This window comes from Strix aluco, chromosome 34 (assembly GCF_031877795.1).
Source record: "Strix aluco isolate bStrAlu1 chromosome 34, bStrAlu1.hap1, whole genome shotgun sequence".
Taxonomy (NCBI): Eukaryota; Metazoa; Chordata; class Aves; order Strigiformes; family Strigidae; genus Strix; species Strix aluco.
The window spans coordinates 377256-389827 of record NC_133964.1 but is presented as its reverse complement, the minus strand read 5'-3'; the positions used below and the strand labels follow the sequence as shown (position 1 = coordinate 389827).

The following is a 12572-nucleotide window of genomic DNA, read 5'->3' as shown; positions in this document are numbered from 1 at the left end:
CCTGAGCTCCCTCTGTCCCAGGAGCCCGGCCCAGCTCTGCAGCAGAGGACCAGCCCAAGGCATTTTAATGACCCCTCAGGTGGGTTTGGTGCTGAGTCCATGAAGCTCAGGCAGCGATAGGAAGTTGAAGACATCCAAACCAGATGCAAACCAAAAGATCCTTGGAGTGTTAATGGGTCCCACTGAGGACCATTACTGACCAAGCCTCCCCAGGGTCTGGTTACAGCAGAAAACTCCAGGCAGAGATGACAGGGAAAAAACGGTGATGTCAAGGTGGAACAGATTCTGAGTAAACCTCGATGTGTTACATTAAGCCTAATGCCGAGGTCTGATACCCAGCTCTTGGATCTCCCTTCCCAGGGCAACATGTCCCTCACACGTTGCTCAGGGCTCTTCCTGGGGCAGTCTGAAGTGGGGATGGGAATGCCAAGGGCAAAACTATGGTCCAACACCTCCCAGGCTCTCGGGTGGGGAAGGGGAGGCCATGAGACCCAGTGCTGGAAGGGGAAGGTGCTTCCTCATCGGCATCAGTGGCAGAGACAACAGCCAGAGCCAAGGGCAGAAAGAGCTCATCTCTGCTGGGGGATTTTCAGACTTTCTTCATCCCTCTATCATCTCCACCACAGGCTGTCCCACTGTGTCCCACACCTGCACCTCTTTCTCTGCAGGCTGTAGTCACCCACCCTCTTACCACACCTTGCTCTCACCTCAGCATCTCCCTTCCTTTACTGAGATCTCTCCATCCTCCCTGGCTGCTCCTTGACACACAAAGCCTGGGGCTGCTCCAGTCTCCCTCTGGGTGACTTGTTACACCACAGCACTGCCCTTCGAGTGACATTTCTCTGTGTCCAGTCTGAGCCTCCCCAGCTGCACTTTGTGGCATTAGTCCTTTCTCATGCTGTATCTCACTACAAAGAAAAGCTCCAACATCTCTGAAATCCCCCCTCAGTCACTCTCAGGCAACTCCTCTAGCGCCTGGAGCCTCCACACCACTGGGCCAAAGAACTCCAGGACCCTTAACCACCCCACACAGGTCATGGGCACCAGGTCCTGAACCCCACCTTGGCACACCTTCACTCAACACTCTCCAGGTCCTTCGTACTTCTCCAAAATGGGGAGCCATGCCCTGGGACACACCCATGTTTGTGGAGTCACACCAGCCGGACAGGTCCCATCCTGTCCTGATGGGTTATTTGCTCCCCTCCCCCCACTGATGTAGGACTGCCCCATTGTAAAATTTCAGGCAATTTCCATTTCTGAATCCCAGAGTTTCACAAGGGCCTCACAGAGTGAAGTTCCATTTGGTCAGCTTTTAATATTTGTGTGCAGCTGGGTCATCTTTATTGGGGTGTCTCTCACAAGAGAACAGCACGAGGAGTTCCAGGGTACTACAAATCGCCTCTCCTGGAGAAACTGTGGGTCCTGGGGGTCTGGTACTGATAAGGCCATGGGGCTGGACCCTGAGGGGAAGATTCCCTTTATGGGAGAGAGCAGCAGGAATGTGTGGAGCTCTGCCTGGGGATGGAGGATGAGTCAGCTGAGCTGAAGGGTAGATATCTGCAATGGACCCCCTGATGAGGAAGAGCAAATAGATGGACCTTCTCGATTCAAGTGGCAGAAGTCCTGGTCCTCATATCAGACCTAAACTATACCAATATTTGCTGAAGGGACAACACAGCAAAGTGAAAGCCATCCAGAATATTTTTGATTTAATTGACATCATCCCAACAAGGGTGACTGAAGAGGCAGTGAGGGGAGGTGTCCTGCAGGAAATCAAACTTATAAACAAGGAAGAGCTGGTCAGGGTTGTAACAGTCAGGGGTGAGAAAGTAATGTCAAGGCTCCTGAGAGAAGGGAACAAGGCCAAGATCAGGACTTCAGGAGAGCAGGCTCTGACCTCCTGAGGAACCTGCTTGGAAGAATCCTATGGGATACAACACTGAAGAGAAGAGACAAGAGGTGTTTGATTGTCAAGGATAGCACTGCCAGACATGCAGGAATTGAAGCAACATTGGAGAAGGTGCATATGGATGAGAAAGGAGATCCTGACAAAAATAAGCAAGAAGAGGCGGCACAGAGAATTTCTAATCTGGCTGCCTTCCAGCCTCAGATGTTCCATTACTCTCTGCTGGAGAAATAAATTTTTGTGTTTCCATGTATGTGTCTGTGTGTTTCTCTGTGTGTATTTGTCTGTGTCGAGGCATACTGGAGGGATGAGGGGATCCCAGGACCAGAGTCTAAGATCAGCCCCTGGAGAGATCACTACTGGGCACGTGTCTATAGAGGCCGATGTTTTCCAGTGCCACAGCCCAACATACAAACAGCCCAAACCTCGTTTCTCCTTTCTCCACTGACAGTGCTTGTGCTTGGCCTACAGACCTCCTGAGGTCCCTTCCAGGATGGGTGACGGTGCATTTCCTTCCACCACAGCTCTTCCCTTGATGATGACAGGGAGAGCGCTCACATTCCCCATGACCATGGAAGGGAGCAGACATAAGTTTGGAGTGATCAGATGTGGCTTTTTGTCCCCCTGAAGTCACTGGCACAGGGTTGCTCGGCAGGGAACTTCTGATGCAGGATTCATCATGTCTGAGCTTAACCTTTGCTTTTCTTTTTCCTTCTTTTCCCTCCCATGTTCTTCTCTGATCACCCTCATACATTCCTCTACAAACAGCCCAACTCTGCTCTTTCCCCACTGCCTCTGGCTTTGCTGGTTTTCTGCCGTCCTGGACTGTTTCTAACAGTGTTGTCATGTTGATTCCTCCCTTGGTCGGTACAAACCCAGCAACTCCTTTTATTAGCTGTGGTGTCCTGCATTTTCTTATCCTGTGATCTTGAGTTGATGGCTCACCACAATCAGGGTGAACCACCTGCACACAAATATTAACAGCTCACAAGATGGAACTTCACTCCAGGAGGCCTTTGAGAAACTCCAGGATTTGGCCAACAGAAACTTCTCAAGTTTTACAAGAAGTGGCCAGTCCTGCATTGGGAGGAAGAATAACCTCTATCAATCCCAGGTGTAAGAAATCAGGCAAGGAAGGCAAGAGACAGGCATGGTTGAGTGGAGACCTGCTGGTCAAAGTAAAGGGCAAGAAGGAAATGCACAGGCAGTGGCAGCAGGGACAGGTATTCTGGGATGAGTTGAGAAAGAGAAGGTAAGGTTGTAAGAGAAGGTCAGGTTTGGGACCACCTGAGGAACCTGAGCATGCATAAATCTATGGGACCTGACAGGATGCATCGCTCGAGTCCTAAGGAAATTGGCTGATGTAGTTGCCAAGCCAGTCTCCAGGATATTTGCTAATTCATGGCAGTCAGTTGAAGTCCCCAGTGGAAAAAGGGAACCACTGCACCCATTTTTAAAAAGGGTAGAAAGGAGGACCCTGGGAACTACCGACCTGTCAGCCTCATCTCTGTGCCTGGGAAGATCATAGAACAGATCCTCCTAGAAGCTCTGCTGAGGCATGTGGAGGACAGGGAGCTGATTCGAGACAGCGACCATGGCTTCACCAAGGGCAAGTTTTGCCTGACCAACCTCGTGGCCTTCTATGATGGAGTGACAACATCAGTAGACAGGGGAAGAGCTATGGATATCATCTAGTTGGGTTTCTGTAAGGTCTTTGACATGGTCCCCCTAATATCCTTCTCTCTAAATTGGAGACATATGGATATGATGGACTATTTGGGGTCCATACTGGGACCAGTACTGTTTAATATCTTCATCAATGACATAGACATTAGAATCGAGTAAACTCTCAGCATGTTTGCAGGTGACATAAAGCTGACTGGTGTGGTTGACACTCCCAAGGATGGGATACCATGCAGAGGGACCTGGACAATCTCGAGAAGTGGGCCCATGTGAACTTCATGAAGTTCAACAATGCCAAGTGAAAGGTCCTGCACCTGGGTCAAGGCAACTCCCCATATCAGTACAGGCTGGGGGATGAAGGGATTGAGAGCAACCCTGCAGAGAGGGACGTGGGGGTACTGGTGGATGAAAAGTTGAACATGAGCCAACAATGTGTGCTGGCAGCCCAGAAAGCCAACCATACCCTGGGCGGCCCCAAAAGAAGTGTGGTCATCAGGTCGAGGTGATGGTGCCCACCTACAATGATCTGCTGAGACACCTCCCCACCACTGCATCCAGCTCTGGGGTCCTCAGCACAGTAGAGACATGGACCAGTTGGAGCAGGACCAGAGGAGGCCACAGAAATAATCAGAGGGATTGTTGCTCTGGGGAGACCTTATTGCTGCCTTTCAGTAATCAGAGGGGGTTTAAAAGAAAGCTGGGGAGAGACTTTTAGCAGGATCTGTTCTGATAGGACAAGGAAAAGGGCTAATGGCTTTAAACTAAAAGAGGGTAGATTCTCTTCCAGCAAAAAATATTCTATGATTCTATTCTATGATTTTCACAGCCACCTCCACATTCATTTTTGTACCTGGTTCCATCACCTCCGATTTCCTTCTTCCCCAGCCCCCAGGGATGGTCACCTGTTCTGGTGGTTCCCTCTATAGTCTCTTCAGTGATGGCCTCAGTGGGGCACGATAATACCCTCAGACACATGGAGGTTTGCTGCTGACTTTCAGTTCTCCAGAGCCTTGTTCTTTCTTCTTTCAGTATCTGCAGTTCAGGAACATGGCACCAGAGGGCTCATTAACATGCAAAATGCCCTGACAAGCCAAGTCTTTGGGCAGAATGTTCCTTAATTCCTCTCTTCTTACATGGTTAATTTCAGAGGTTTCAGGAGTATAACCAATGTAAGAACTCTCAATATCCGATATCAGTAAGAAATAATTTATTCTTTTTCCATTTTCATCTTTTTCTGGTTACAGATTATGTGATATAATAATCTCCACTTAGTCCCCCAGTCTCCAAGACCTTTCAAAGATGGTGGGGAGGGACCTCACTGTGACATCGTCTTTCTCTCTCAGCACCCTGGGATGCAGCCCCTCTGGTCTTGTGGACTGGGAAGGGTTGAGTTTGATCAAGTAGCCTCTGATCTGGTTTTCGTTGACTACTGACTGTTCTCTTCTGGAGAGCAGGATTTGGCCTGCTGAGGAACCTGCTTGGAAGAATTCCATCTGAACGACGCTAAAGAATTTTCCAAAGTAAGACATCCGACTTAATCAAAAGAGAGAAAGATAGTAGGGTCCACGGATATAGGCTGGGCTCACAAAATAAAAAGGTGGAGTTAGATGTCAGACAAGTACAAGATATAGAAACAGAACTAAAGGTTTTAGAAAATGACCTTGAGAAAGCTGGAACAGCAGCTCAGTTTCTAGCAGAGCAGCATATAGTCACTAACACCAGTGACAATAAATGCAATGCATTCCCTGCAGTCTGGGAACTCAAGAGTAAGTCTTGGTCAAGATCCATAGGTTCTAATGGGAAGGCCCAGGTTCCTGTGGGTGACACCATGGATCCTGGTACCCTTGCCAGCAGATTCTTGGGGATGACCCACAGCTGAAGAGGCCATTGGGAACCTGAGAAACTTGTCCCTGTTATTAGCAGGCACAGGAGCATCCATGAACACTCTTGGATCATCTGGGGTAAACTCAGGCTGAATTACTCCAAAGCAATTGACTTGAAGTGACTGTGACAGAGCCCATCAACTTGATCCAATTTGGGAAAAGGTCACCTTCCAACCAGGGAAATTCAAGGAAGTCATGTGAGAAGACCCATCAGGTCAATCCCCATAGTAAGGGAAAGGAATATTTACTATGCTGTAGATGCAGAGGGCAATAAGCATTGGATTGTGCCTCAGAATATTCAAGGAGAATGTCATCAAGCTCCTCCATGAGCTGAGGCAAACACTCTGAGCAGACTGAAGGACAGTGAGTGCTGGCCTAACACGAAGAAGGATGTAGATCTCTGGGGTAGGAGCTGTCTGTCTCGTGCCGTGACCAGTGCAGATTACACTGGAGTAAAAGCCCCAGCCCAGCACCAACAGAGTGGAGGCCCACGGCCACAACGGCAGACTGATTTGGTGGGAGCTCTGCCAGTGACAGCTTGAAACACCAAGTGCATCTTGGTAGCAGCAGATCCTTTTAGTGAATGGACAGAAGCCCCCTTGCAAAACCAACATGGTTGCCACCACTGCAGATCTCCTGTTGAACGCTGTTATTTCTTGCTGGGGTCTGCTCCACAGCACTGAGTCTGATCTCAGCACCGACTTTGTGGCAATAATTCTGCATGAGCACTGCAAAGCCTGAACGCGACACGTCCCCCCCTGGCTCTGGCAACCCGTGGGGCAAGGGAGAGGGAAAGGGCAGTGAAGGGGTTGGGTTTGGCTGTTGAACGTAGGGTGCAGCAGCGATGAGGAGTCAAGGGAGTGAATGGAGACAGACAGGCGAAGGCACCACAAATTGTGATGTTGATTGTGAGGCCACTCCTGTTACAGGATCCTTGTTGGCCAGCAGCTGGCCCCAGCAATTTGGTGACAAGACATTCATTACAAAACTGCTCATCCCAGCAGACACAAGACAGGGACAGAGAGGAAGAGGAGAGGCAGGCTGAAGGGAGCTGGCTGGATTGAAGATGATTATAAGGTCACTGACCTCATAGGTGCTGCCAGGCTGCAATGTGGTGCCCCTCAGCTCTCCCTTGTTGGCTGATGGAAAGCCAACTATAAGCCAGCAACATGCACTTGCAGCCCAGAAAGCCAACCGTGGCCTGGGCTGCATCAAGAGAGTGTGGCCAGCAGGTTGAGGGAGGGGATTCTGTCCCTCTGCTCCACTATTGTGAGACACCACCTGCAGTGCTCTGTCTAATTCTCGGGCTCCCAGCGTAAGAAGGACATAGACCTGCCCAAGCAGGTCCTGAGGAGGCCACGACAGTGATGGGGGGACTGGAGCACCTCCTCTATGAGGACAGGCTGAGAGAGTTAGGGTTGTTCATCCTGGAGAAGAGAAGGACCCAGAGAGGCCTTATAGCGGCCTTCCAGTACTTCAAAGGGGCCTAAAGGAGCACAGAGGAGGGACTCTTTATCAGGGACTGTAGGGATACGGTGAGGGATAATGGCTTTAAATGGAAAGAGGGGAGATTAGATTAGATAGAAGGAAGAAATTATTTATTGTGAGGGTGTTTGGACATTAGAACATGTTGACAAGTAAAGTTGTGGATGCTCCCTCCCTGAAATGTCTCTAGGCAACCTATTGCAGTGTCTCAGCACCCTCATCACAAAACATTTCTTCCTTATAACAAAACTAAATCTACCCTCTTTCAGTTTAAAACTGTTGCCCCTTGTCCTGCCATTACAGGTGTTGGTAAAAAGTCTCACTTTGTCTTTCCGGGCCTATGACCACTATGTTTTCATCTGCAAAAACCTTGGAGCGTGCCCAGACATCTCCCAAGATGGCATTAAGAGCCCTCAAGAACATGACCAGTATGGAGAGGCTGAACAGCCTGGGCTCACTGGTGTGGAGACTCCGGACAGAATAGGAGTAGCCTGAGAGTGCTTGAAGAGAGGTTTCAGAGATGGTGGAGTTTTTCTCTGTGTGTACAGTCTCCTCTTCCCCAGCTTCACTTTCTGGCATTATTTCCTTCTCACGCTGTTTTCCACTATGAAGAAAAAGTATTCATTCCAAGGCCAGTGTTGCAGTTTAACACATCACCCAGAAGGAGTCTGCATCAGTGCAAGGCTGTTGGAAGATACCAAAAACCAAAACCCAACATTTCAAGAAAGAGCCAGGAAGAAAGGTGAGATATCAGTAAAGGAAGGAAGATGCTCAGTTGAGAGCAAGGTGAGAAAACTGGGTGGGTGACTACAGACTGCAGGGGCACAGGTGATGCAACACAGTAGGACAGCCAGCGGTGGAGATGACAGAGGGTTGTGGAAAAGCTGAAAATTCCAAACAGAGTCAACCTCCTCCTGACTTTGGCAACGGCTGGTGTTTCTGCCACTGATGCCTATGAGGAGGCACAGTCCCCTGCAGCACTGGGGCCTCATTGCCCCCTTCTCCCTACTCAGGAGCCTGGGAGGTGTATATCTCCATCAACCACTGCCCCAGGAAGAGCCCTGAGCAATGGGTGAGGAACAGGATCTCCCTTCCCAGGGGCTGGGGGTCACGGCTTGGCCCTTTGGTTAATGGGGTCAGGGCTTGGTCCTTTGGCTTCATCAAGCACATGCAGGTTTCCTCAGCATCAGAGCCACCTTCGCTTTGCTTTTCCCTACCTGCCATCACTGCCTGCACATTTCTGCTCTAAGTGGAGCCTGGGGAGGCTTTGTGAACAGTGTCCCTCAGTGGGACCCATTAAAGCCACAAGAAACTTTGGAGTTTGAATCTAACTTTGACTTCCTCAGAGGTTTCTTCAGCAGCTTCTCAGTGTCTGGGTTTCATGGACTCAGCACGAAACCCACCTGAGGGGTCATTAAAATGCCTTGGGCTGGTCCTCTGCTGTGGAGCTGGGCCGGGCTCCTGGGACAGAGGGAGCTCAGGGCAAGTGGTCAGCGCTGCAGAGAGACAGCTCTGCCCAGGAGCAACTCCTCTGCAAAGCGCAGCAGGGCTGAGGGCACTGCCTGCAGGCACCGAGGGCAGAGGAGCCGGGCACAGAGAGGGGAAAGGCAGACGGCAGTGGCAGGATGCTGAGAGCTCACTGGAGGAGAAATCTTCGCAGCCCTTGACACAGTAAGTCTCTGGGTGCAGGGCAGTGCAGCTGCAGGTGGTGGAGGGATCTGGTGAAGTCAGGAATGTCCCTGGTGTCTGGAGGAGGAGGCCGTGCTCCAGAGCAGGGCTTCCCTACTGCACTGTCAGAGGGACAGGCCATGGCGGCTGCCTTCTCCCGGGGACGGCTGCAGGGGTGTGCAGGCGCGGGTGCAGCCAGGGGTGCCCAGGGCTGTCCTTGAGAGCAGGGTCCCTGCAGCCCAGGGGCTGTGTGCTGGGGCAGGGACTCTGCCGCCTGCCAGGGTCAGCACTCAGCCTGCCCGGGGAGCTGCCCACGGCGCTGTGGGGAGAAGCTGTGTGGGGAAGGAGGGACCCCCGGCAGGGCAGGGTCCTTCTGCTGTGGAGAGGGTGCTGCGTGGGTCAGGGCTGCTCACAGCTCCAGATCACTCCTAGGACATTTCTGAGAACACATTATATGGGGAATGTCAAGGCAGGGATTAATCAAAATATAAGGAGCTTTCTGAATTCTGTGATTTCATTTTGATGCTTTTGTGGTATTTGGTGGGAGAAATGGAAAAGGAGTTCTCATGCTTGAGCAGTTTAGCTCAGAAGAAGTCGGAGGGACAGAACAGCTCCCCTTACCCTCTATTAACCTGCAGCCCATCCTCTTCCCTCGCAGGACTTGCTCTGTTCTCCCTGGCTACAGCAGAAATCCTGAGGGATTCTGACATCCAAGAACACTCCCCAAGTGAAATGGGGGGGGCTTCAAAAAGCCCAAAGCTCTCTAACAGCTTTCTGCCATCCTCGTTCCTTAGCACTGGGTGTGCAGATGCTGACAGGCCCTTTTGCATTACAAACACGCACATATAACAAAGTCTAACACCAGCTCTGGCTCCTGATCCCAGCATTTACACAAACCCACTGCTGCAGAGCAGGGCTGACTCGTGGGCAGCCTGCAGGCAGAGGCCCTGCTCTTCATGGTGATTTAATCCAGCACCAACTGGAGTTCCAGGAACAGAACTGAAGAAAATTTTCCTAGAAAAGGAAAAATGGGAGCGTGGGTGCAGTAGGGATAGGGGTGTTGTGAAATGACATTGATTTCCCTCAGAAAAGTTTCTAATGAATTGTCACTGTTATTTCCTCTTCTGATAGTCCCCCATGTCCAGTGGCAGCAGATGTCCAACAGCAGCTCCATCACTGAGTTCCTCCTCCTGGCATTTGCAGACACACGGGAGCTGCAGCTCTTGCACTTCTGGCTCTTCCTGGGCATCTACCTGGCTGCCCTCCTGGGCAACAGCCTCATCATCACCGCCATCGCCTGTGACCACCACCTGCACACCCCCATGTACTTCTTCCTCCTCAACCTCTCCCTCCTCGACCTGGGCTCCATCTCCACCACTCTCCCCAAAGCCATGGACAATTCCCTCTGGGACAACAGGGACATCTCCTACTCAGGATGTGCTGCCCAGGCCTTTCTCTTTCTCTTCTTAGTCATAGCAGAGTTTAATCTCCTCACTGTCATGTCCTACGACCGCTACGTTGCCATCTGCAAACCCCTGCACTACGGAACCCTCCTGGGCAGCAGAGCTTGTGTCCACATGGCAGCAGCTGCCTGGGGCACTGGGTTCCTCTGGGCTGTGCTGCACACAGCCAACACATTTTCATTACCTCTCTGCAAGGGCAATGCTGTGGACCAGTTCTTCTGTGAAATCCCCCAGATTCTCAAGCTCTCCTGCTCAGACTACTATCTCAGGGAGTTTGGGCTTATCATGGTTGGTGTCTCTTTAGAATTTGGGTGTTTTGTTTTCATTGTGTTGTCCTATGTGCAGATCTTCAGGGCCGTGCTGAGGATCCCCTCTGAGCAGGGACGGCACAAAGCCTTTTCCACGTGCCTCCCTCACGTGGCCGTGGTCTCCCTCTTTATCAACACGGGCATGGTTGTTTACCTGAAACCCCCATCCATCTCGCATTCATCCCTGGACCTGGTGCTGTCATTTCTGTACTCAGTGGTGCCTCCAGCAGTGAACCCCCTCATCTACAGCATGAGGAACCAGGAGATCAAGGATGCCCTGAGGAAACTATATGAATACATATTATTATAGTATTAATAAGGTGTCCATCCTCATATAAATCCCAGGTATTTTGTAAAATCCAATTTATCTTTTGTTCGTCTTTAGATTGCATTTGTTTGTTAAACTATGTTTATGGTCATCAAGTATTATTCACACAACATCTTCTTAGGTTTAGAAAGAATTTTTTCTGAATTTGCCTCTCCTCCATTCTCTTAGATCTCCTCTGGAGCTGGCATCTAGCCCCAGCAGGCAGAAGGGATTCAGGAGCCAAGGGCCCAGCTGCCCCATAGAGGAGCAGACCAGTGCCCTCAGGGCTGCCCCTCACTGTCTCAGCAGGCACTGCCTCTCTGCTGCCTGTGAGGTGGGGCTGTTGCTTCCCTGGAGCCATGGCCAACGTGAGCGACAGGACGTGGCCTTTTCAGCGCTGGGCTCTCCTTTGTTCCACATTATCCTGCTGTGGCCTTGCATTTGTGTCACCACCAACCTCTTGTGTAGCTTCTGACAGTCCCCTTGTGTCCAGTGACACCCCTGTGACTGCAGGCAGGATCAGGCCATGGGAACCAAGGTGTCAGAGCTGGCCTCCATGCCAGCACCACCATCACCAAACGGGTTCCTCAGGGCAGGGCCAGAAGGCTGGACGACTCTCCCAAAGCTGGTATCGGGAATACATTCAAGAAACTGCTCCGTCAAAAAGACATTTGCTCGTTTGAGGTTCTGGATGGTTTCAAGGGACAAGCGCAGAGACCTAGTGGGATCTGTTTAGGGGCCAAGGGCTGGACCAAGACCTCCCTTCTTGGTTGTACATGTGACAGAATCGCAGAATCACAGAAGCATCTAGGTTGGAAAAGACCTTGAAGATCATCTAGTCCAACCATGAAACTCACCCTGACCGTTCCCAGCTCCACCAGATCCCTCAGCACTGGGTCAACCCGACTCTTCAACCCCTCCAGGGATGGGGACTCCCCCCCTGCCCTGGGCAGCCCATTCCAACGCCCAACAACCCCTTCTACAAAGAAATACTTCTTAAGAGCCAGTCTGACCCTGCCCTGGCGCAGCTTGAGGCCATTCCCTCTTGTCCTGGCGCTGGTTCCTTGGCTCAAGAGACTCATCCCCCCTCTCTGCACCCTCCTTTCAGGGAGTTGCAGAGGGCCATGAGGTCTCCCCTCAGCCTCCTCTTCTCCAGACTAAACAACCCCAGTTCCCTCAGTCGCTCCCCATCAGACCTGTGCTCCAGACCCTGCACCAGCTTCATTGCCCTTCTCTGGACACACTTGAGTCATTCAATGTCCTTTTTGGAGTGAGGGGCCCAAAACTGAACCCAGTCATCGAGGGGCAGCCTCACCAGTGTCGAGTCCAGGGGTAAGATCACTTCCCTGTCCCTGCTGGCCACATTATTGCTGATACAAGCCAGGATACCATTGGCCTTCTTGGCCACCTGGGCACACTGCTGGCTCATGTTCAGCCGGCTGTCAATCAACACCCCCAGGTCCCTCTCTGACTGGCAGCTCTCCAGCCACTCCTCCCCAAACCTGTAGTGCTGCTAGGGGTTGTTGTGGCCCAAGTGCAGCACCCGGCATTTGGTCTTATTGAAACTCATACAGTTGGCCTCAGCCCATCGCTCCACCCTGTCTTCACAACACTTGTGCTCGAAGCAATCATAACAGTCCCTAACATACAGCGCCACCCCACCACCTCTCCTTCCTTGTCTATGCCTCCTATAGAGCTTGTAGCCATCAACTGGTACACTCCAGTCATGAGAATCACCCCACCATGTTTCTGCCCATTTCTCAAGGCCCTGTCCAGCCCTGTCCTTGGCCCTTGCTCCATCCAGGGAAGATGGAAAGGGCCTCAGCAGCAGTGAATCCCCTCTGGCTGACTCTGCTTCCTACCCCACGA

General features: G+C 51.4%; 1 protein-coding gene across 1 annotated transcript; it reads left to right on the top strand.

The window, feature by feature from the left end:
* Positions 1 to 9779: 9779 nt before the first annotated feature.
* Positions 9780 to 10706, top strand: LOC141917157 (olfactory receptor 14A16-like). Its single transcript, XM_074810243.1, has one exon. It carries the CDS (start codon positions 9780 to 9782, stop codon positions 10704 to 10706), a length of 927 nt encoding a protein of 308 aa, XP_074666344.1.
* The last annotated feature ends 1866 nt before the right edge of the window (positions 10707 to 12572 follow it).